The 20875-nt window shown below is 36.7% G+C and overlaps 4 protein-coding genes across 10 annotated transcripts in view; 3 read left to right on the top strand and 1 right to left on the bottom strand.

Annotated features, from left to right (window-relative positions):
- Positions 1-826: 826 nt before the first annotated feature.
- Positions 827-3080, top strand: LOC132916356 (DNA-binding protein inhibitor ID-2). The gene has a single exon (XM_060976271.1). The coding sequence runs from the start codon at positions 1407-1409 to the stop codon at positions 1788-1790; it is 384 nt and encodes a 127-aa protein (XP_060832254.1). The 5' UTR covers positions 827-1406; the 3' UTR covers positions 1791-3080.
- A 2090-nt stretch (positions 3081-5170) lies between these two features.
- Positions 5171-8952, bottom strand: LOC132916345 (puromycin-sensitive aminopeptidase). 2 transcript variants are annotated; one of them, XM_060976254.1, is made up of 4 exons: positions 8683-8952; positions 8072-8316; positions 7812-7959; positions 5171-7485 (listed from the first exon to the last, which is right to left on the bottom strand). In XM_060976254.1, the coding sequence occupies exons 1-4, from the start codon at positions 8809-8811 to the stop codon at positions 5407-5409; spliced, it is 2601 nt and encodes an 866-aa protein (XP_060832237.1). In that variant the 5' UTR covers positions 8812-8952; the 3' UTR covers positions 5171-5406. The 2 variants fall into 2 exon arrangements, with proteins under 2 accessions (XP_060832237.1, XP_060832236.1); XM_060976253.1 differs by lacking the exon at positions 7812-7959 and adding an exon at positions 7608-7758 and having other exon boundaries at positions 8683-8950.
- A 794-nt stretch (positions 8953-9746) lies between these two features.
- On the top strand, positions 9747-16147 carry LOC132916348 (cyclin-dependent kinase 14). 6 transcript variants are annotated; one of them, XM_060976259.1, is made up of 7 exons: positions 9747-10304; positions 11894-11983; positions 12371-12499; positions 12919-13115; positions 13191-13576; positions 13653-14197; positions 14284-16147. In XM_060976259.1, exons 1-7 carry the CDS (start codon positions 10259-10261, stop codon positions 14373-14375), a joined length of 1485 nt encoding a protein of 494 aa, XP_060832242.1. In that variant the 5' UTR covers positions 9747-10258; the 3' UTR covers positions 14376-16147. The 6 variants fall into 6 exon arrangements, with proteins under 6 accessions (XP_060832242.1, XP_060832244.1, XP_060832243.1 ...); XM_060976261.1 differs by having other exon boundaries at positions 11865-11983; XM_060976260.1 differs by lacking the exon at positions 9747-10304 and adding an exon at positions 10451-10914.
- Positions 16148-16484: 337 nt separating this feature from the next.
- LOC132916344 (RAB11-binding protein RELCH homolog) overlaps positions 16485-20875 on the top strand; it is a 6924-nt gene continuing 2533 nt past the window's right edge. The window contains exons 1-13 of the mRNA XM_060976251.1: positions 16485-16757; positions 17023-17223; positions 17559-17717; positions 17795-18147; positions 18234-18344; positions 18424-18668; positions 18746-19056; positions 19139-19425; positions 19504-19831; positions 19913-20066; positions 20133-20256; positions 20332-20602; positions 20696-20831. Coding sequence (XP_060832234.1) covers positions 16706-16757; positions 17023-17223; positions 17559-17717; positions 17795-18147; positions 18234-18344; positions 18424-18668; positions 18746-19056; positions 19139-19425; positions 19504-19831; positions 19913-20066; positions 20133-20256; positions 20332-20602; positions 20696-20831 — 2732 coding nt within the window. The 5' untranslated portion in view covers positions 16485-16705. The remainder of the gene's footprint in view (positions 16758-17022; positions 17224-17558; positions 17718-17794; positions 18148-18233; positions 18345-18423; positions 18669-18745; positions 19057-19138; positions 19426-19503; positions 19832-19912; positions 20067-20132; positions 20257-20331; positions 20603-20695; positions 20832-20875) is intronic.

Here is a 20875-nt window from a genome sequence, read left to right as displayed (position 1 = left end):
TTCTTAGGTAGTTTGTATGACTTTTGGGCTGCATAATACGTATGCGATCATACCGCAGGAAATTAATCCGTGAAAAGAATATATGAATAGAAAATGATATATCATGTGACACATTTTATACGTTACTATTTTGGTATTTCCGCACTGATTAAGGAAGCTGAATGTTTGCTTCGAATAGTAGCAATTGTTTCCATTGGTTGTTTAATAACTACTGTATTTGTAGCTATACATTGACGAATAAATTAAATCTATGAAAAAAATTACCCACGCGATATTCTGCCAATATGTATATCCTTTTTTATTAAACTACGTACCAAAATAGATGGTGACAATTACAAGATCTGAAATCTAAAACAAAAAGAAAAAAGGAAAAATTAGATAAAAGAATCTTCAAATATAAATAAATATCAACATTCTTCTTTGATAAACCAATCTAGCCGACATTAAGAAGAAAGCATCGACGAGGCACGAATATCACTTTATACTTCTCAGTAAAATAATTTTTCTAAAGAAATCGACGCTCGGTTCACATGTACCGGCAAATAGCCCGCGCAATCGAGTACAGTGCAAATAAGATTATCGTCGATTACATTATCTCCGATCGCAAATAGCGGCCATTTTTTTCAGTCGATTGAAAAGAAAGAAAAAAAAAAGAGAAAAAAGAAATTACCTATGCATAAATATTTACCAAAAGTGCATATATAAATAGGTCAGATAACAATTCGTTTCGTGAGCGATTCGAGTCCAACGCTATTTTATTCGGGCAGCGATTGCGCCGTATGGATAGTGGAGGCGTCTCGGGTAGAACGGTACCGGGGTGGGGGAAAGCTATATAAGCGCGCAGGTGAGGGGCGGAGGCCAGTTGATTTCGATCCGTCGAGCATAACGTGTACGTTACAAGGAGTACGCTGCACGCTCTTTTCTTGCGCACTCGTTGCGTTCGGAATAGACATCAGAAAATTTCTCTTCTCGAATTAACAAACAGTTCGATCAAGGCGATGTTCAACGCGAGTGTAACTATCTCGCGATAACATAGACAGCCATAGAAATAGTGTGTGACGTTGGTGTTGTAAATCGTCAAACTTCACCGAAAGGGAAAAGGAGCGGCATATAAAGTGGACGGAATTAGAAAGAAGAACGAAAGACCAAGATCGCGCGAGTCTCTACCGCTATCTCGTGCGCTTACTTTGGTGGGTTGGTTCGATCGATAAATACACGGGGTGCGTGCACTGGCGTCCGGCAGATAAGCAGCCGTATATTTCGGAAAGTGTGCTGCCCGATCGAATTAATCGACGACCCACATCTTTTTCGCCGCTTAATTGCTGACTGTGTGCTGCTTAGCGAGCGAACTCTCGCGTCGACTGAAAATCGACCAGAAGTAAGAAACACGCATATACGCGTACGACATGAAGGCGATGGTGGTAAGCCCAGTGGGCGGCAGAGTACCGCCAAGTCGAGGTGTTCTGCACAGCAGCCTGGGCATCAACGGAACTCGTCGTGACCTGGAAGCAGAAGAAGTGGCCGCTTACCTAACGAAGCTGAGATCCCTGGTGCCTGACATGCCGAGGAAACGGAAGTTATCCAAGCTCGAGGTTATCCAGAGGGTGATCGAGTACATCTGCGATCTTCAGACGACCCTGGAGGAAACAAACGTTCATCACGAAACCACCGTAGCGAAAACGACACCGAGGCAACCGTTGCAACCGTTGTTGAATGCTCCGACGACCGTTCCAACGACGACGACAACATCGTCAACATCCACGATCACCGGAATGGTCGCGGAACGGTGACCTGTATCGGCGAACGAGCTCCAGTGAGGTTCAGGTCGCTGCGAGCTTCTTGTCCTCGTGGGCTGACGGCTTGACCTCCGTGTTTCGACCTCGCGGAATTGTTCGAGTCATCTTCGGGGAGTTGAATCGAGAACTCGGCTCATTATGGTAGCGTTTCACCGGAAGAACGTTGCTACAACTATGTTTTGTGCTCGTCTTCGACTGTATAGAGATTTCTTGAAGATTTCGAAGGTCCAGAAGGGAAACAGGGATGAAAGGTATCCTGATGTTCAGGTATTCGGGAGAAGAACGGGATTTTGTCGAGCGTTTCGAGAAAAAAGCGAGGACATCGAATAGGGATGCGCTGGACGTCTCGAGGCGGCGCGGCGCCTGAAGAGAAGAACGAAGACGACGTGAAAGAAGGACGACGAAGCGGGCCGATTACGGCCGATTTTAACTTCTTTCTTCGAGTAAAGATGTAAATACTTGTACATAGAACTCACCGCATTCCTCGCACGAAACCCCTTTTCTCATCTTCTAATCGATTCACTTCTTTTTTGATCCACCAAACTCTCTCCGCCTTCCGACCCCCCTTCTCCGATTCTTATAATCCTCTCCTAATCCGAGCTGTGTTACACGTGTCTCGTTTCTCGATATCGTAAACGATGATCGCGTTGTTCTTTTTTTTTTTTATCATTCTCTTGTTACTTTGTTTCGTAACTCCGAATTGTAACATATAGGAAGATCGTTTCTTCGCATCGATTGATTTTATAATACTGCAACTATTCGTTTCGACCAGAAATTCCGATCGATTCTGATAGTTTAGTTCGAAATCTAGGAAATTTTTCTATAAATGTTCGTTTTAGAGGAACAAATGTATATTTAAGGATCGAAATCGAATTGATCACCTGCGTTTTAATTGTAAGTACCAGCCCCTCGTCCACAACCAATCGTGAATGGATCGCCTTTCCTTTTCTTTCATAGTTTTCGCGTAGAAAAGAAATGTTTATCATCGCGTTGATCAGAGCATGTATTATTTTGAACTCCCCCTTGTAGATAATAAAGCGAATTTATTTGTATTATGAATTATTACATTAATCGCAACGGTCGATTCTATATTATTATTATATTATATTATTATTACATGATTATCATTGTTATTGCTTTTCATATTATAATTTAGAAATTTCCTCCGTAATTATTGTATATTCGCGAAGACTGAAAGGCTGTAAAGTGTAAGTATATTTGATGTGCGAGCTGGTTATGCTCGCTCGCGCGCGAAATAAAATACAAACTGTGTCCATACGATTACTGTGTATACTGTTTTCTCGTCAACGATGATCCTTCCCCTTAGCAGATTATTTGATTAATGAAAAAAAAAAAAGATAAAAAATATCGTTTAAGCTGTAAAAAGAGGAAAATGCAACTTGTAATTTCAACTAATTATATCGTGAAATGTCTTTTTTTTCTTATAATGCGGAACAATGTTTGTCTTTATTTCGACTAATAATTACAAACAAAATTAGGACTGTTTCTATTTTTATGCCCGCCACTGCACGCAACGCTGAGAAGAAATAAGAGAAGAGTCGTATATTTATGTAAGTTGTTATCCAACAGAAAATCTCAGCCTCTCGAAGAAAGCTAAAGGTAAAAATATAACTCGACAATATATTTCCTTCTTCATAAATATAATGTTCCAAAGCACGCAGCCTTTTCGTAAAATATCGCCAATAAATTCATATACACCTTACTTTTACCATTCTCCTCCAAGTTTTACCCTAAAAACTTCCAGCGATTACGCCAGCCCTTCTACCCGATCTCCAATCCGGGAGATCCATCTGATACCATAATCCTTTCACCCTCGGTCCAACGCATACATCACGCTAAATTGCCCAAGGCGTTCGAGTATAAAGTCTTAATCATCGATAAAACGATTCGAATAGGTGATATATCCCGCGCGTTCGTTCCTGCCAGCACAGGTGCCTATTACAAGAAATAGAATGGTCCAATAAAGGTTTCCTTGGTCGACGATACGCAGTGGAAAAGCCAACGAAGTTGTTGGCGAATAAGGTGCTCCGGGGACATTACCTCGAAAAAGGGACTGTTCCCGGCAATCGAGCTCAACCCGTAACGATCCCCATCGGCAATTTCTTCTCGTTAGGTCGCTGCATCGCTTTCAACGATAAATCCGCGAGCGTCCTGTGGAACACGCGCGGGGTGGGCTGACTTAAATGGACACACGTGTACGTAATAATCCGTGCACACGTGCGAGGAGGAGGCGGCCCTTCGGATGGTCGTCCTCGTCGAGGCAAGGAGAGGACAGGGCTGGTAGTGGTCGCACGATGTATCGTTGTAGGAGTTCGCCAAGTTCCCGTATTGATCGTGTGTCCCCTGTCCCGGGTCGCGTGCGCGCTCCTGGGAACCTCGAGACCACGGAATACCCACGGGAACTGATTCCGTCCGAGCGCGTGTGCCCCCGGCCCGGCTGGCTCTCTCATCCCTTCGGCCACTCGAGTTTGCTTCGTATTCATACGGGGAGATGGGGAGGAAGCACCGTAGGGAGATAGAAAGAGAGAGATAAAGAGGGTGGCGGACGACTAGTCGACGCAAACCACCAGGCTGGATACACGCGTGTGTACGCGCTAATAAACGAAAGTGGAAGCTGACTCACGGCAGCGCAACCCTCCTACGCGGGTTAAAAGAGCTGATCAATGCTGGGGATAAGGAGCGAACTCGTACTCCGCAACCGTCACCTTGCGAGCGTGTAACGACGCTTAAGTGACCGATATGACTTCTGCTCGCCCACGCGTGCTTCAATCACGAGATACCGAGGAGGCGGAGAGTTTCATAGGTTGGAGGCTTGAGGGGTGGATTCTGGTTGTTATGAATTTGATGATTAATAAAATGTGAATATGGTCGATGAAATGAAATTTTTAATACTATTAAATATTAAGAACGGAGAAAGCTAATTGAATATGTAGTCGTAAAGATACAGGCGTAGAAGTATTTATTTCAATTTTCTCGGTTATAGTACGTGATATAAATGAATTTCTGCAGCTACACGCTTGTTTTCTTTCTTTTTATTCATCTTGATTCACTCATTATACTCGTATTATAAAAGTGGTAAACACTAGTGCGCGGTTTTGTGACATCATACTTATCGGGGAAAGAACTTACATCGTACGTGAATGATAAGACTGGGAAAGTAAATGTCAAGGAATATGATGCAGCAATTTAAAAAATGCCGTCGTCACTTGATAAAGTTCGGTAGTACGGACTGTAATATCCTTCCGTAGCTCCTGTACATTCGTTCGAAAGAATTGCAACGAAATTTGCAACGAAACAACGAGCAACTATGCACGCAATCGAGGTTTCTTTGAAGCAACTGTTGTATATGTGTACCCGTCTGTATGTATGCATGTGTATATGTATGTCTGTAAAGGCAAATTCTACGATGTCGTGTGTTACAAGAGAATCCTTGCAATCTTCTCTTTTTCTCTAAATTGACTCGAAGCAACTCGTGTTTTATTTTTAATACGTTCGCAGAATGGCATACTGTAGCCCTTCGATTTTCTATTGTATGAGATATTGTAACAAGGTAAGGACAAGAACTCGAGACAAGTAACTCATGGTACTATTAAACATGAGTGATCAAATATTCCTTGATAGAGTCTTTATCCCTGGCAAGCCATGCCGCGTTCAATCTGATGGATTCGGCGCTCTGCTGGACTGTTCTTTCGGTTCCCGGTGTCGGGTGGTTCTTGAAGAATTCCTCGACATCTTTGGCTCGTTCCTCGGTAACGAAATTCTCCGTGGTGAATTTCACCAATCTCGAAATCAAGAAACCGCCACCGTATCGATCGAGCAGGGTCTTCCAATTTTCCTTGAAAAAGTCCCAAGCCATTACACGGCCTTTGTAAGTCATTGCCACCGACATGATAGCAAACACTGTGTCCTGAGCTCTGACTTCGTCGCTCATAGAGAAATCTAGAACCTTTGCCAACAAGGTTTCATCTTTGATCGCACCTAGCGCTCTCAGTATTCTGTCTTTCTCTTCGTGCAAATCTGCCTCTCGATAAAGCCTCAACATGGTTTCATAAGTGTCGGCATCACCAACAGAGAGTACAGCCCTGTAAACAGGGCTACGTAAATCGGCAGCGAGTAGCGTGGTACCAGAAACATGCAACTCAAATCTCTTTTTCGCTTCTTGTATAGTATCCTCGTCGTTCAATGCTGCCATACGACCTAGAACAAGGGATCGTAGAAGGGTGTCCAGGTGACATTCATTAGGTTTAGCATCCCAGCCTAGTTTGTTGGTGATGTCGCGCATCAAGTTACGTCCAAACGATTTGAATGAATCCTCGAAATCCAAGTGAGACACGAGAACTCCGATTTTTCCTAGGCTATTGACTATACTAGACCATACAGTGAAATTGTCTTCGTGTTGAAACGCTTGCATAAGTTGAAGTACTTCTACGGTAGAAGCATGACCAGCTTGTACCATAGCAAATAGATCGTCCAGTAGACCCAGTCTATCTAAGGGAGGTAACGCGTGAGCTTTGACTGCCGGTAACAAGAGAGACAATGCTTCTGGACTATAGTGAGTCCTGTAGAAACCGATCGTTCCAGGGTTGATCTTTACCCAGTGATCTTCAGGAACGTTTTTAACTCGAAATTCTTTCGTCTTCTCGTCGAACAAAGCGTTAAGTACACACTCCTTTGGATTCTTCGACGTACTTATGCTAATTGGTATGATCCACAAACTGTTTCCGGTATCCGCGGAACCATCAGCTAGGAATCTTTCCTGAGACAGAGACAGAATTCGATCACTGCCTTCTTGACGATGTTGAACTCTGACAACAGGGAATCCTTGCTGCTCGGTCCAAGTAGACATCACGCTGCGTACGTCCTTATTGCTGGCTTCCTCCAGAGCGTCCCAAAGATCTCCAGTTTCTGCATTGGCATAGCTGTGCTTTTTTAAGTAGAGATTCATACCCTTTCGAAAGTCGTCGTCTCCAATGTAGGAATGCAACATTCGAATAACACATGCCCCTTTATTGTAAGAAATGTCATCAAAGATCTCATCGATTTCCGACGGGTGACCAACCGGTACCTCAATTGGATGGCTGTTCTTTAAAGCGTCAAGTTCTAATGCTCTGATATACGTGTCTGTCACAAATTGAGTCCAAATATCGTATTCGGGAAACAGATGAGCAACGCATAAGAATTCCACAAATGAAGCGTATCCTTCGTTCAACCATAAATGCGTCCACCATTCCATGGTTACGAGATTTCCAAACCATTGATGCGCCAGTTCATGCGCTACAACTAAAGCGATCCACTGTTTCCGCACAGCGGATGTGTTTTGTGGATCTACTAGAAGACAAGTTTCTCGATATGTAACTAGACCCCAATTTTCCATAGCTCCGGATGAGAAATCAGCAATCGCGATAAGATCAATTTTTGGCAGCGGATAAGCAATTCCAAAGTAGGTTTTATAATATGGCAGTACTTTTGTCGCTACTTCCAAAGCGAACTGTCCTTGTTCTTTCTTCGATTTCGGGGTGTACACGCGTACTAGTACACCATCGCTCGATTTGTCTTCTATGTAATCGAATTCACCAACTACCACTGCTACTAAATATGTCGACATGATTGGTGTCCTCTCAAATACTAAAGTCTCGACCGATTCATTCGTTACCTTGCTTTTGATAGGCTATAACAAATAAATAAATATTTATTCTAAAATTATGTATATGTTCAATAATGTTAATGTTTATTTAAAAAAGAAAACAAAAGAAAAAATAAATAAAACCACATGTGCTAGGCGCTGCTTACCATATTGGAAAGTGCTGTAAGACCTGACGGTACATTTAGAGTAATATCAAACGTGGCTTTGTGTGCTGGTTCATCCCAGCATGGGAAGCAACGTCTAGCATCTGTTGGCTCGAATTGAGTTACAGCTGCATGTTCAACAGTTCCATTGGTCCTGCAAACACATAAAAGATCCTTGTTATTTTAAAAATGCCAATCATTGCTTACCATATTTGATAAACCAACAAGTGACATATCACGAGGAAGCACAAGTTGTATAGTAAAAGTAGCTTTTAATGATGGTTCATCCCAACAGGGAAAAAGTCTACGAGCTGATGTAGGACATAAATAAGTTACAGCATAGTACTTATTTTGTCTACAAAATGTTAAATTCTTATAATAAATGAAAAAAAAAGATGTATAACTCTTATAATAAAATAAATATTTGATAGAATCATATTATTATAATTCTATACAAATTGTAGTACCCAATGTATTTGCTTCTATAGAAACCCTTCATTTTATCATTAATTTCTCCAACAAATTCCAAGCTCAAGTATCCACTTCTACCCATTGGTAATTTTTCTTCAAATACCAAAGTGGCTGTTTCTTCGGGTGAACAAACTTCAATTTGTTTTGTTGGAATAACTTTTCCATCATTATCATTAAAAATTACGCTTTTTATATCAATGTCCAATGAATTTAAAATGATAGTGTCTGTAGATGACTTGACCTGTAAATATTAAAAAATCATAATTAATAAAGAGACAATAAAATTAAAAGAACTTAACATTTAACATCTTGGCATAAAATATCAAATCAAATATCTTTCATATGACTATCTTATCATATTCTACTTTTAGTAATCATACACACTTTCAGAATTTTAAGGACAGATAAAGCAAGATAAGAAAAATGCCTTCAAATTTACTGTCATTCAAGGTTATATTAGAATTTGTTTTATATATAGCATATAAATTTTATGGTTATGTTTGCCATATGGTCAACATTTTTTGTTCTATCATTCAAATTATAAATTTACTAGGAGCCACGTGAATAATTAATATGCCAATGAGTGATCTAGATTAACTGAGCTTACGTCAATGTGCACATCCTCCTTGCCGTCGAAAACAAAAGTTTTCAGATTCGGTGACAAAACGATATTATAGTGGTAAGGCTGAACATCTGTGGGCAGCCGACGAAATGGCTTTTTTTCTACACTTGACATCGCTCGATGTTGAACCGCGATTCGAAAAATCCTTAAATATCGAAATATCTTGAAACCCGTTTTGAGCTTTTCCTTTTTGCCGACTCACAACGCGAAAGTATGCACTAACACGCAACGCCTTAAACCATCGCAGACGCATGCGCAATATGCATGCTATATACAAAGATGCGAATAAAAATGGAACTATAACTGCTAAAAAGAACAAATCACGTGCTCTGATGTCGCCATGGATATAAACGCGCAAATTTTGATTTTAATCCATATCCTATATTCGCACTAAAAATTTCAGTGTTACAGTTTTATTCCAACTATATTAATTTTTAATTCATTGATATCATAATTTTCCTATTTTCATCGAAAACAAGTTGTTGTTTCACTTTTTACTTGATTTAAATGTGAATATTTTGTAAAATTGTTTAAATAACTGTACACGAGCGTCCGTACTTGAAGTGAATTGAATTAGAAAAAGATGTAAGTTGCATAATTTAGGTACAGCTAGAATAAACGGTTAATGCTTGCCTATGATTATGTAATATATAGAAAGGAATATTATACTAGGAACTTGTTTAGGCATATTTTACAGTAATGAAAAGTAGATTTTAATTTAGCCGAGTATGTATGTGTCTTAAGAATAGTTTGTCAACAATATGGCAAATAAAAACTCAATATTTGATATTGCTCGTAACATGAAAGCTGACAATATGTAATTGATGACTTTATTTATTTTGCAAAATAAATATAAAAACTCACTTTAAGACGCACATATATATTATTAATTAAAAAGATTACACAATGCAATGAAATATATACAATGTAACTCCAGCACCAAGAGAGTACGATAACGAAATCCAGATGGGTGTAAACGAATACGTATGAAAATTCTATCGAGTAGCCATTCTGGTTGCACGTTGTATATACCCAGGCCAACGTAGATCGGCCAGTTTCAGACTTTTGTCTGTGGCGCGAGGCAGTAGTGGGGCTATGGGAATAGAGAACTTCGTGGGAGAAGTTTGTTCTCGCGGATGAGTTATTCGAGGTAGTGGTGGCGTGCGCGAGCACCCGCCATATATCCAGGAAGTCGCGATAGAGAAACCCGGTTGCAAGAGATATTTGAGATATTTCACTGAATCGAGAACGTGTAAACGTTCGGCGAGGTCTAACCGGGGATAATATCGGCGGAGCGCATAGCACGGCGAGAGCGCACGGCGCGAGATCTTTAAGCGGTGAACGGGAAGACGGTGGTGTGTTTTTCATGGCGATCAGTTCATTAGGAAAGTATCGTACGTTGCCACCGATGTACAAGATACGGGAAAGGTGAAGGAGGTACTCGCCGGACCTGACCTGCCCGAGAGGAACACCACGAAACATAGCTTCTCACATATACACACACACTGTGCGTCACCGCCCATATGTGATGTGTTTCGTGCGTTCGAGCGAATGAGTAATCATGTACTGTCAAGACAAGGGCTCCACCGCCTCCAAGAGCAAAGAGGGTAAGTTGACGCCCGCGAGATCCGACTATCACAGAACTAATTCCCCCGGCTGCTCCCCCCCCCCCTTTTTCATTTTTCCGCAGCCTTAAACTGTGTCCTCGACGCTCGTGTGCCGCTTTCCGTTTTTACCCTCTGTTCGTGTTTCATTTCGAATTGAAACGTCTCTCTGGTTTACACATGTGGACTCGGTAAAACACAATCGAGTAGTAGTCAGACAGAGTGTCAAAAGTTGCGCGATTATGGGGGCGGACATTGGTCCGACGAAGAGAGACAAAGTGACAGGCGAAGAGAGTGCAGCAGAGAGAGAGGCAAGGAGAGCGTGTCGTTTACTAACGAGAGGGGTGGGGGCGGACAGTATGTATTTCGAAGAGAGAAACGAATCATGTACATTCTTGGCGAAGCTTTTTATCGAACTTCGGTCGCGTAGACGAGTTTATCAGATGTGAGATTGTATCAAAGTTGTGCATCGTCACCTCGAGTGCTCTGGATATTGTAGTGCCTTTCCATTGCCGCGAAAACGTTACTCGTAGAATCGCGACAGATGCGTGAATGGAGAAAAGTGCTTTTGTGTACGGGGAAGCATGCGGAACACCGTGAAACGAGATGTGGAGTCAGTAGTCACTCTAAAGATTATCAACGTAATTTATCTATCGTTATTTCACACGTTATAACTAAACTTTCTTTAGTTCATTGACCTGTAGTAACAACACATGTGCGTATACGCATGTATGTACATTATACGGTGTATATATGTTATACATGAGATACACATAACCGTACACATCATATATTTATGTATACATATAGCTATCAAACTTTTAATTATTTGTTGCTTTCTAATAATGGAATTGATGTTTATAGAGTTATAAGATACTTGCTCATACGATATAAACTATAGGTTTTTAAAGAAAAACTTATTTTATATTTGAAAAAATGTATGATCAATTTCAAATTCTTGTTATCATTATGTATTAGCATATCATTGTTTCAATATCATAATCTGCTAGCAATTGTTCATGTTATGTATTAATTCATGAATTTAATTAGATATGAATTTTCTTCAATAGAATAACTTTGTCAATGCAGTTGAACAACTGGTGCTATTATCTTTTCGAATTGAGCATACATACTTATATGGTACATAAATTAAGAAAGAATGTCGTTTGTATTTGTAGAAGCAGTTATAAACTCTTCTGCTCTACTATTTCATTGTTTCAACGAACATACTGTTACATGGTGGTAATCTTTATTGTATTTAACAGAATAAAAAATATTGTTATCTATATAAACAAGATATATCCTTCTTTCTGAAAGAAGTGTTCATTGATAATATTGTCATATATATATATATATATATATATATAGCACTTTATCCAAGACAAATATATCTTACACATCCCTGCCACTATTAATCATAAGATTGAGGAACACTGGCATTGCACACTGCATGATGTCATCACACATGTAATAGTCCATAATGTTTGAATTATTCTGAGTTTCTTGGTTATATATTATAGTACGCCAATGTCTGAATTTATATATCTTTGTTTTGATTTACAGTTGCTAAAGATTGCGCTTATTATGCACAGGGTCTGTGACAATGCGGGAGAAGAAAGGAGGTGCTCTTAGCAGAGTACAAAAACTGAAAAAAAGGCTTAGCCACAGCTTTGGAAGACTTTGTAAGTATAATCAAAATTATCTAACGTTACACAACATCAATATATTATGTAAAATACCTTATAAAATAAAAAGATAAGAAGAATTTAATACCTAGTTCTTAAATATAGTACTTTTTCATTATATAAAGCTAGGTCATAAAAGAATTAATGTCCATTTAGACATTTGAAAAGTTCCACAAATATAATTTCATTATCATTGATATTAGTTTCGTATTGTAAAATAATATTGCTTATCGCATGTATTTCCAAGTTAATTAAGTAATTGCTATTCTGATCTTTATTTGCATTTTTTACTTTATCTATTTCTTATATTGAATTTTATAGTAAAGATTGATAAAAAATGTTTGTAATATTAGTTTATCAATATTATTGGTTTGTCTATTTTAGCAATATCAAAAGAAGAGGCTGATGATGCTGCAAACAGGGGTCAACTGCCATATAATGGCTATTCCGAGGAGTTCCTAGACCGTTTAGAACCAAACGGCAATATACCTGCAGATAAGGATCGTCGTTATGGTAAGTGTAAAATTTATTTATTATAAAAGAAAGTATTGTATTTTTTATAATATATGGTATGACTATAAATAGTTTAACAAATAACTCTATTTATCAAACTAAGTTTTTATAGTGCACATTGGCACTTATCAGGAAGCTACATACCATCTTTTTTTTTGAAGTCATAACATGTTAAATAGATAACTGTTATGAAAAACATTTACATCGGAGTTTGATATCTGTGGTAAATATTTGTTACTTTAGTAGTTAATAGAAACCAGTAGTATGATTAAATTGACCCATTATAATGTACTAAATATGTATTGCACATACACTAAAATTTTTATGTATTAATAAAATATTGAGGGATTATGATTCTACGTGGATTCCTATTGCTGTTATTTTAAAGAAAGTTTTAAGGACGAAATTGGATGTCATAGAATGGACAGGTGTGGGCGACCATGAGAGAGTGCATCGGCAGCTTTCCGTTTCTAGTGATTCCAAGCTTCTCGACGAGGATATACGTGAAGAAGCGAGAGTAATCTTAAGACCTCGGCGTCCACCGCGACCCAAGTCAGAGGTCTTCCTTGGGCCAGATCCACCTCCTAGAAGAACCAAGAGATTTTCAGCATTTGGGGTAATGCTAGACTCATATTTACTTATATTCTTTCAACATTTTAGTGTTAACAAGTGTCTATGTTTATATTCGCAGGGAGACTCTCCTTTTGGTAAATCCGAAGCTTATATAAAACTGGAACAATTAGGGGAAGGATCGTATGCCACAGTGTTCAAAGGCTATAGTCATCTTACAAATCAAATGGTGGCACTTAAAGAAATTAGACTACAAGAGGAAGAAGGTGCTCCATTTACTGCCATCCGCGAGGCAAGCCTTCTTAAAGAATTGAAGCATAGCAATATCGTTACTTTACACGATATAATTCATACACGCGAGACTCTTACTTTTGTTTTTGAATATGTTCATACTGATCTATCGCAATATATGGAGAGGTATGGAAGCGGTAATGGTGGTCTAGATCCACGAAATGTTAAACTATTCTTATTTCAATTATTAAGAGGATTGGCGTATTGTCACCGCAGGTAAAAGCACGCGTACATATAAATTTAAGATTTTCGAATTTAACATTAATAACTAATTTATCGTATGTTAATTTAGGAGAGTATTACATAGAGACGTGAAGCCGCAAAACTTGTTAATCAGTGAAATAGGAGAACTTAAACTAGCAGATTTCGGTTTAGCAAGAGCTAAATCTGTACCGTCACATACGTACTCGCATGAAGTTGTGACATTATGGTACAGGCCACCTGATGTTCTTTTGGGTTCCACAGAGTATTCTACCTCGCTTGATATGTGGGGAGTAGGTTGCATATTTATGGAGATGTTGACTGGTGAACCAACATTCCCAGGTGTACGCTGTACGTACGACCAACTTGATAAAATATTCAAAGTATTGGGTACTCCTACCGAAGAAACTTGGCCTGGTGTCACACACCTGCCAGGATATAAACCACATAGACTGGGATTCTATCCTCCACGAAAATTGGGTCTTTCATTTCCTAGACTCTATGATATTGCCGAAGGTGATAGTATGGCATCGTCGCTTCTGCAGTTAAATCCAGATCAACGGATTGGAGCTGAAGAAGCGTTAAGGCATCCTTACTTTGCCTCCCTTCCTAGAAAACTATACGAGTTGCCTGACGGTAAGTTCAGTATATTTGTTAAAAAAATATATATTTATCTTACTGGAAATGTAATTTGTCATTGATCGGATATTATTTCTTTGCAGAAGTATCGATATTTAGTGTTGAAGGTTGTCATTTGTATACAAATTCGAGGCACGGGTGTGCAGATTCGCGTCACACAGCTCTTAAGACTTGAGGTTAAAAGTAAACGTAAAGAAAAAGAAAAGTAAATAATAAGTAATTCCCAAATTCACATGTTCAATGAAACGTTCATTCTCATACAGATCAAATTCACACAGGCAACATGCCTTAATTCACCTACACGTTATTTCCACGCGCGTCAATCGCTCTTTCTCAGGGCTGCTCTACAAATTCCAATCATCGTTCACACACATGTTGATATGTGCACACACAAACATGAACACATTCATATACATAATTGCGACATTCATATTTTTGTTTCTTTTTTCTTTCTTTTTCTTTTCAAGACTAGTACACATGTATCAAATGAATTAACGAAGATAAATTATTAACTGGCGAAGAAAATACGAAAGTAAGCTATCTGTGGCTAAATGAAGTAAAACGATTTTATGAGATTTGCACGCTCGATTTAGAAAGCAAAAGCACGCACGACCCATCCTCGCACTTCGTCCAAATACTAGATTTAGATTGATACCAATCAAAAAAAAAGTACTACACCGCCTTGTGTCTCTTGATCCCAATCTGAGTGAAGTCTGGAGATGGCGGTTTCTGGTTAGAAAAAATATAATAAAATAATTATAACTTAGAAAAATTCTGGAAGACCTGTAATACTTTATATGAATTTTATGCTGTTTTTGACTTTACCGTTGGTTGCTGAGACAGTTGAATATATTGGTATATAACGAAAAAAATCATTGTTCGAATTAAAACTAGTTGTTAATTATATGACGTGATGATAGAAAATAAATAGAAGTTTAAGAAAATAAGATATCAATACGAATCAAGTGTCGTAGCTACCAACACCAAGAAACACGGCAAGACTAACGAAAAAAAACTCATCGTTGATGATATCGACGGTAGTGATCTAGTTGTAAGAATTAATATTAGCATCTAGGGTCGATCGAAGTTCATTATCGACATTTACAAAGTAGTATCTATCAGTGATAGTAAAACAAGAACGAAGTAATAATTATAGACGTAATCAAATCCAATTTGTTCAATCGCTCATATATTTAACATCCAATGGTGCTTGAACGAATTGTAGGAATAAAATGTTAATAATTTCGTATTAGTTATTTAGAATGGACCGTTCGGCCAATCTTGTTTCTAAATGGTTTTCGATGACCATATATCTAAACGAACCAACTTTAATAATGTTGCAATAGTAATATAGGATAACATAAAACGGTGTTACAGTCCTTCCGAGTTTTCTCTAAGCTACGATGATTATTGCGGTAAAATATTACTCCTTTAGTAGTTACATTTATACCGATTTTTCAGCACACTTATAAAAATATCAACGAGGCGAAAGCAAAAAAGAAAAAAAATTGAAAAATATTTCGAAAAAATTTGAGACACGTTATTACTACTATTATTACTTATTAAAAATTATTATTTGAAAAAAGACGCGCAGAAGGTAGATTGTATATAGAACAACAGGTTCGTATTATTGATGATGCTGAGATAGCTGAGCTGAACTAATAAATGTGACTTTGTAATAAATTAAAGCGTAGTTCGGTACACTTCAGACCCTATTCTTTGTTAGGTTTTTCCATGTGCAGCAAGCCACAGGATCGTTTAGACCTTTAAGTGTAACATAATACAAAACCACTTATATCTGTAATACTTGTTCTGCTTAAGTATTAATTTTATACACATTTATTTCCTTATAATTATATTTTATTTGTAATTTTTCTAAGAAATTATTGATATTCAAATTGCTTCAAACTTGTACTGAGAAAGATAAAGAACTATGTTTTTGAAGTACATGTGTATGTTGACAAATTTATACCTTTTATGTGTTATTCAGTGCACAGTGTGTTATGGAACTAGAACCTTTATAAATTATTTAAATATTTTTTAAAAACTAGAGGTTTTAGTTTTATCTGATTTTACAATATTATACAAAATGCTTACAAAAAACATAAATTTAATTTTACCTATTAAGAGGAGTTAATTATGCATTATTTTGACCCTTCAACAATTTGACCTAATTGATTTTTATAATGTAGTATTAGTCGCATAAATTTATGTTAATCTGATATACAAATAGCTAAATACATTATTGCGAGAGATCTTTTAAGAATTCACGTGTTCATAGTTGCCAGTTCAAAGGCGCTAGTTTACTAACTGACATCACGGAGGGTAACATGGCTTTGTTGTCATCTTAAATGCTCTGCTGTGTTGCGTAGAGTCAAGTGATTTCTATTAATATACTTAATCAAATTAATGAAAGCATGGCACGCGCTTGAGTAGGTTACTATTTTATTCATCAACCTAGATGGACATGTCATTCTCTCTTAACGTTCGAACAAAGTGAAAGCTATGGCTGGTGCTACACAAGAGGTTAGAGATCCTCTGTCTACAGACAGTAAAGGTAATAAATATTTTTTAGTAGCTTAATTTTATGAAAAAAAGTTACACTTTCTATTTTTTAAATAATATTCATGTATTACACAAAATCATAATTTGAAATAAAAACGTGCTTTTATCGAATATAAATTGTGTCACTGGTACCACAGAATATATACACGTCATCGGGCAAACGTTAGGGCAAACAAATTATCCTATATTAATTTTTAATAATGTGACATTCTTATCGTGAGAATATCATAATATAGGATTTTTATTTATTATTTTAGGGTGTGCGACTGTAAAACCAACGATATCGTATGAAGAAATTGCTACTAAGCTTTTAAATGAAAAGCTTTTATTAACGGCCTTGGAATTACACGCAGAACTATGCGAAGCTGGAAAAGAATTACCTATTTTAAGAGAATTTTTTTCAAATCCCAATCATTTTGAGAGTCAAAGTATTAAACCAGAACCATATACTCCTATGCGTATGTATAAAATATATGTTAGAGGAGTTATTTATTTTTCTTATACAAATTTATAAATAATCAAAATAAATAAGAAATTAATAGAAATCAATACAAAAATTTAATATTAAAATAAATTTTTGTCATTGCATTTATATTATAATAATTCTTCATTTTTATGTTAGAAAAAGATTAATTAAAAAATATAAAGAAAATTATGATTAAATATTAAAGCTTGTTTATGTGTTTATATATATGCATATTTGTGTGCATATTTCACTTCTCCAAGTAAATTGCACATTTAATTTTGTAAAATATTACAAGAGTAATACAATATATGAATTTTAATTTATTAGCTAGGTCTTCTAGTCAGGCTACTTTAGACTCACTTGATATGACCAGATACTCAGAAGATGGTGCAGGTGTTGATGAAAGAGTAGCAATTTTAGAATTTGAATTAAGAAAGGCCAGGGAAAGTATTTCTGCTCTTCGTGCAAATCTCACTGTAGTAACAGGTTTCTTTCAGTTTGACTATTACAATTTCATAACATCACTTATGACATAAAAACTGATATTTATTCTAATATTTTAGAGTCAGAAGGAACTACACCTGACAAATGCTCTGATAAGCATCTTGTTACTGGAACACCCATAAAACCTCATGAACAAAGAGCTATAAATTTTCTTGTTAATGAATACCTGTTAGCAAGTTCTTACAAATTAACATCAATTACATTTAGTGATGAAAATGGAAATCAAGATTTTGAAGATTGGCAAGATGTAGGGTTGAATATCCCAAAACCAGCAGAATTATTACAAATATATAGGGAATATATGAAGGCAAATGGATATGATAAATTACCTTCTGTAAGTGTTGGTGTGCAAACTGATTTCTGTGAATTAGAACCAGAAACAGAAGCAGAGAAGGATGAATTCAAAGAAATGGTTTGTAAATCATATCTATAAGATACTTTACATTCTGCTATGATGTGCTGTGTGGATGATTTGTTAAAAAATAGCATCATTAACAGGTAAAAAAAGTAGAAGAACTTAAACAACAGACTGCATTATTGGAACAAGAAAGGTTGGATTTGCAACAATTTATTGCCACTTCAGAAAATCTATCTCAAAATGCAATCAAGGTATAAACTAAATTCGTGTACAAAAATATTAAAAAGATTTATTTTCTAGATTCCTATAATACATGTATTTTCTATGTAGCAAGGTAGCAGCGGAACGATACAAACGATAAATTCGAATTCTACTACTCCAGATAAGTTTGAACTCCTTGAAACTCCAGCTCGTGACACGTCGACAGTGACTCAAGAAGCCGAGGAAGACGATAGCGTTTCTGTTGTTGTTAGTCTTGGTGAAACAGATCCTGGAGATAAAGAATGGACTAGAATTCAATTGCCTAGAGTGGACGTTACTGAAGGATCATCCATCCTTCCAAATCCGCCATCTAGGTATTGTATTTTTTCTCAGTAATGTGCATATTTTTTTAATATATAGAAATATTTTATAAAAAATAAATATTTTTCAGACATTTACCATTGAAATTTAAAATGGAAGTAATATCACATTGTTTAGTAAATGTTCCAAGTTCTGTAATATCGGCAGCAGAAGAAGTTTTCAAAAATGGAGTCACGCGCGATACTCTCGTTCATATTTTAGCACAAACGTTACCTCGCATCGTACCCAATGTTATCTTAAATAAACGCGAGGAGGTAATACCATTAATGTTAAGTGCAATTCGACTTCATAATGACTCTACAGAAAGGGAAAAATTATTGCAAATGCTATTCAATCTAAAGAAAAGGCCACAAGAAGATGAAAGGCAATTAATTTTAGCTGGTTAGTTATTAATGCAAATTATCACTGATGATATAATCACTTTAAGTAGAAATGTCTTTTTATTTATTCTTTTTAATACTAGGTTTCGTTGCTATGGCTAAACTTGAAGATGAACCAATGGAGGGTGAAGAAATATTGACCATTTGTTGGGAACAAAGTCAGCATAAGTATCCTGAGAAAAGGTTGTTAGCTGTTGAGTGCTGTTCTGTATTAGCTCCATACATGTCAGTTGGGATAAGAAATTCTTTAATGCTCTCCATGCTTCAGCAAATGTTACTTGAAGATAAAGATCCAACAGTTAGAGCTAGTGTTGTGAGAAGTCTTGCACTGTTGATAGCTTTAATGGATGATCCTGACAAATATTTTCAGGTACGACATGAAAAGAGAAGTTACTTAACGTTTAATAGAGATTTAAATGTATCATATCGATAATATTTATTTTTACAGTGTGAAGAATTAGCATTAACGGCACTTCATGACACGTCATCTATCGTCGTTGACGTTGCATCCTCTTTGCTCTTACCAATTTTAGCCCAGTGGGCACTCTCTCTTAAAAGATTACAAACACATTTATTACCACGTATAATATCTAAAGTAAAAAGTCATTTAAAGTCTGGGTATTCTCAACATTCGCCTAACAAAGATCATGTCGACGAAGGAAGAATAGTATCATCAATCGCGGTATTACAGTATTTACTTCCACATATGGTTATTTGCATAGCAGATACTGATTCTGTTAGATCTTATATTGAGCATGGAACATCATCCGATTTACGTGAGTATATCGTACATTTGCGTGTAGAAAATATTTAAATAATTGTGAAATTTTTAATTTTACATATGTTTTATTATGCAGCTGATGTGTTCCTGAATTTGTGTCATTCCAATATCGTTAATCCAAAGCTATTTTATAATGGAGATGTAGATATAGGATCTCTTCTAAATACATTTTTTGCAAATACGTGGGAGAATGATTCATGGGGAGAATTAGAGTGGTTTACAAACTCACTGTACTTGATATTTTTCCTTTAAGTTCTCAATCGATACTTTCATATACTTACAATTAACACTTTCAGAGTATTGGACATTTTGGAAATGGTAAAATCTGTTGAAAGTACACAGGAGACCATTTTAAATGCTCTTTTAACATATATTCATTCTTTATGTTTGGGTTTTGGGCGATATATCACGCAAACGCGGGTAAATTTGATATTTTAATGAAATTTGATTATTATATTATATTACGGACATAATCAACAACTTTCTATCTTTTAGATCCAACCGATAGTCGTATCCGAAGTAACTGAACTTGAGCAACAATTAACGACTCTTGCAACAGATAAAAAAAATATGAGTTTGACATTAATCCCAACATATTTAATTATATTGTCCACTTTAAACGGTATAGATGTTTCTAAGTCTTTAAAACAGTTCCTTGTTGCTTTATCTATGAGTGGCACCAGTATTACTAGTTTACAGATCGCAATCATTATGTTATGTACTCAGGAACATATGCAAGAATACGTCCTTAGTGGTTTATGGGATGGTTAGTTTTATCAAATAGTTCTGATAGAATTTTGTTGTTTTTTTAATTAGAAATTTAGTAATCAAGTTTTGTGTTCCATGCTTTTTTCTATAGGGGTAGTGCACCAAAGACCCATTGTAAGATGTGCAACCGCAACATTATTTGGTTGTGTAATAGCTCACGTTTCCGATCGGTTAGCAAGTGCTAAGGTAGTTCCTGCAATCGTTACGCTCGTTAATGATCCTGATATGTAAGATATCTTTGTAAATATTTTGTTTATTTTAAATTAACTAT

Source organism: Bombus pascuorum, chromosome 2, assembly GCF_905332965.1.
Source record: "Bombus pascuorum chromosome 2, iyBomPasc1.1, whole genome shotgun sequence".
In the NCBI taxonomy this organism is placed as follows: domain Eukaryota; kingdom Metazoa; phylum Arthropoda; class Insecta; order Hymenoptera; family Apidae; genus Bombus; species Bombus pascuorum.
Note: the sequence above shows the minus strand (reverse complement) of the source record. Positions and strands in the feature narration are given on the sequence as shown.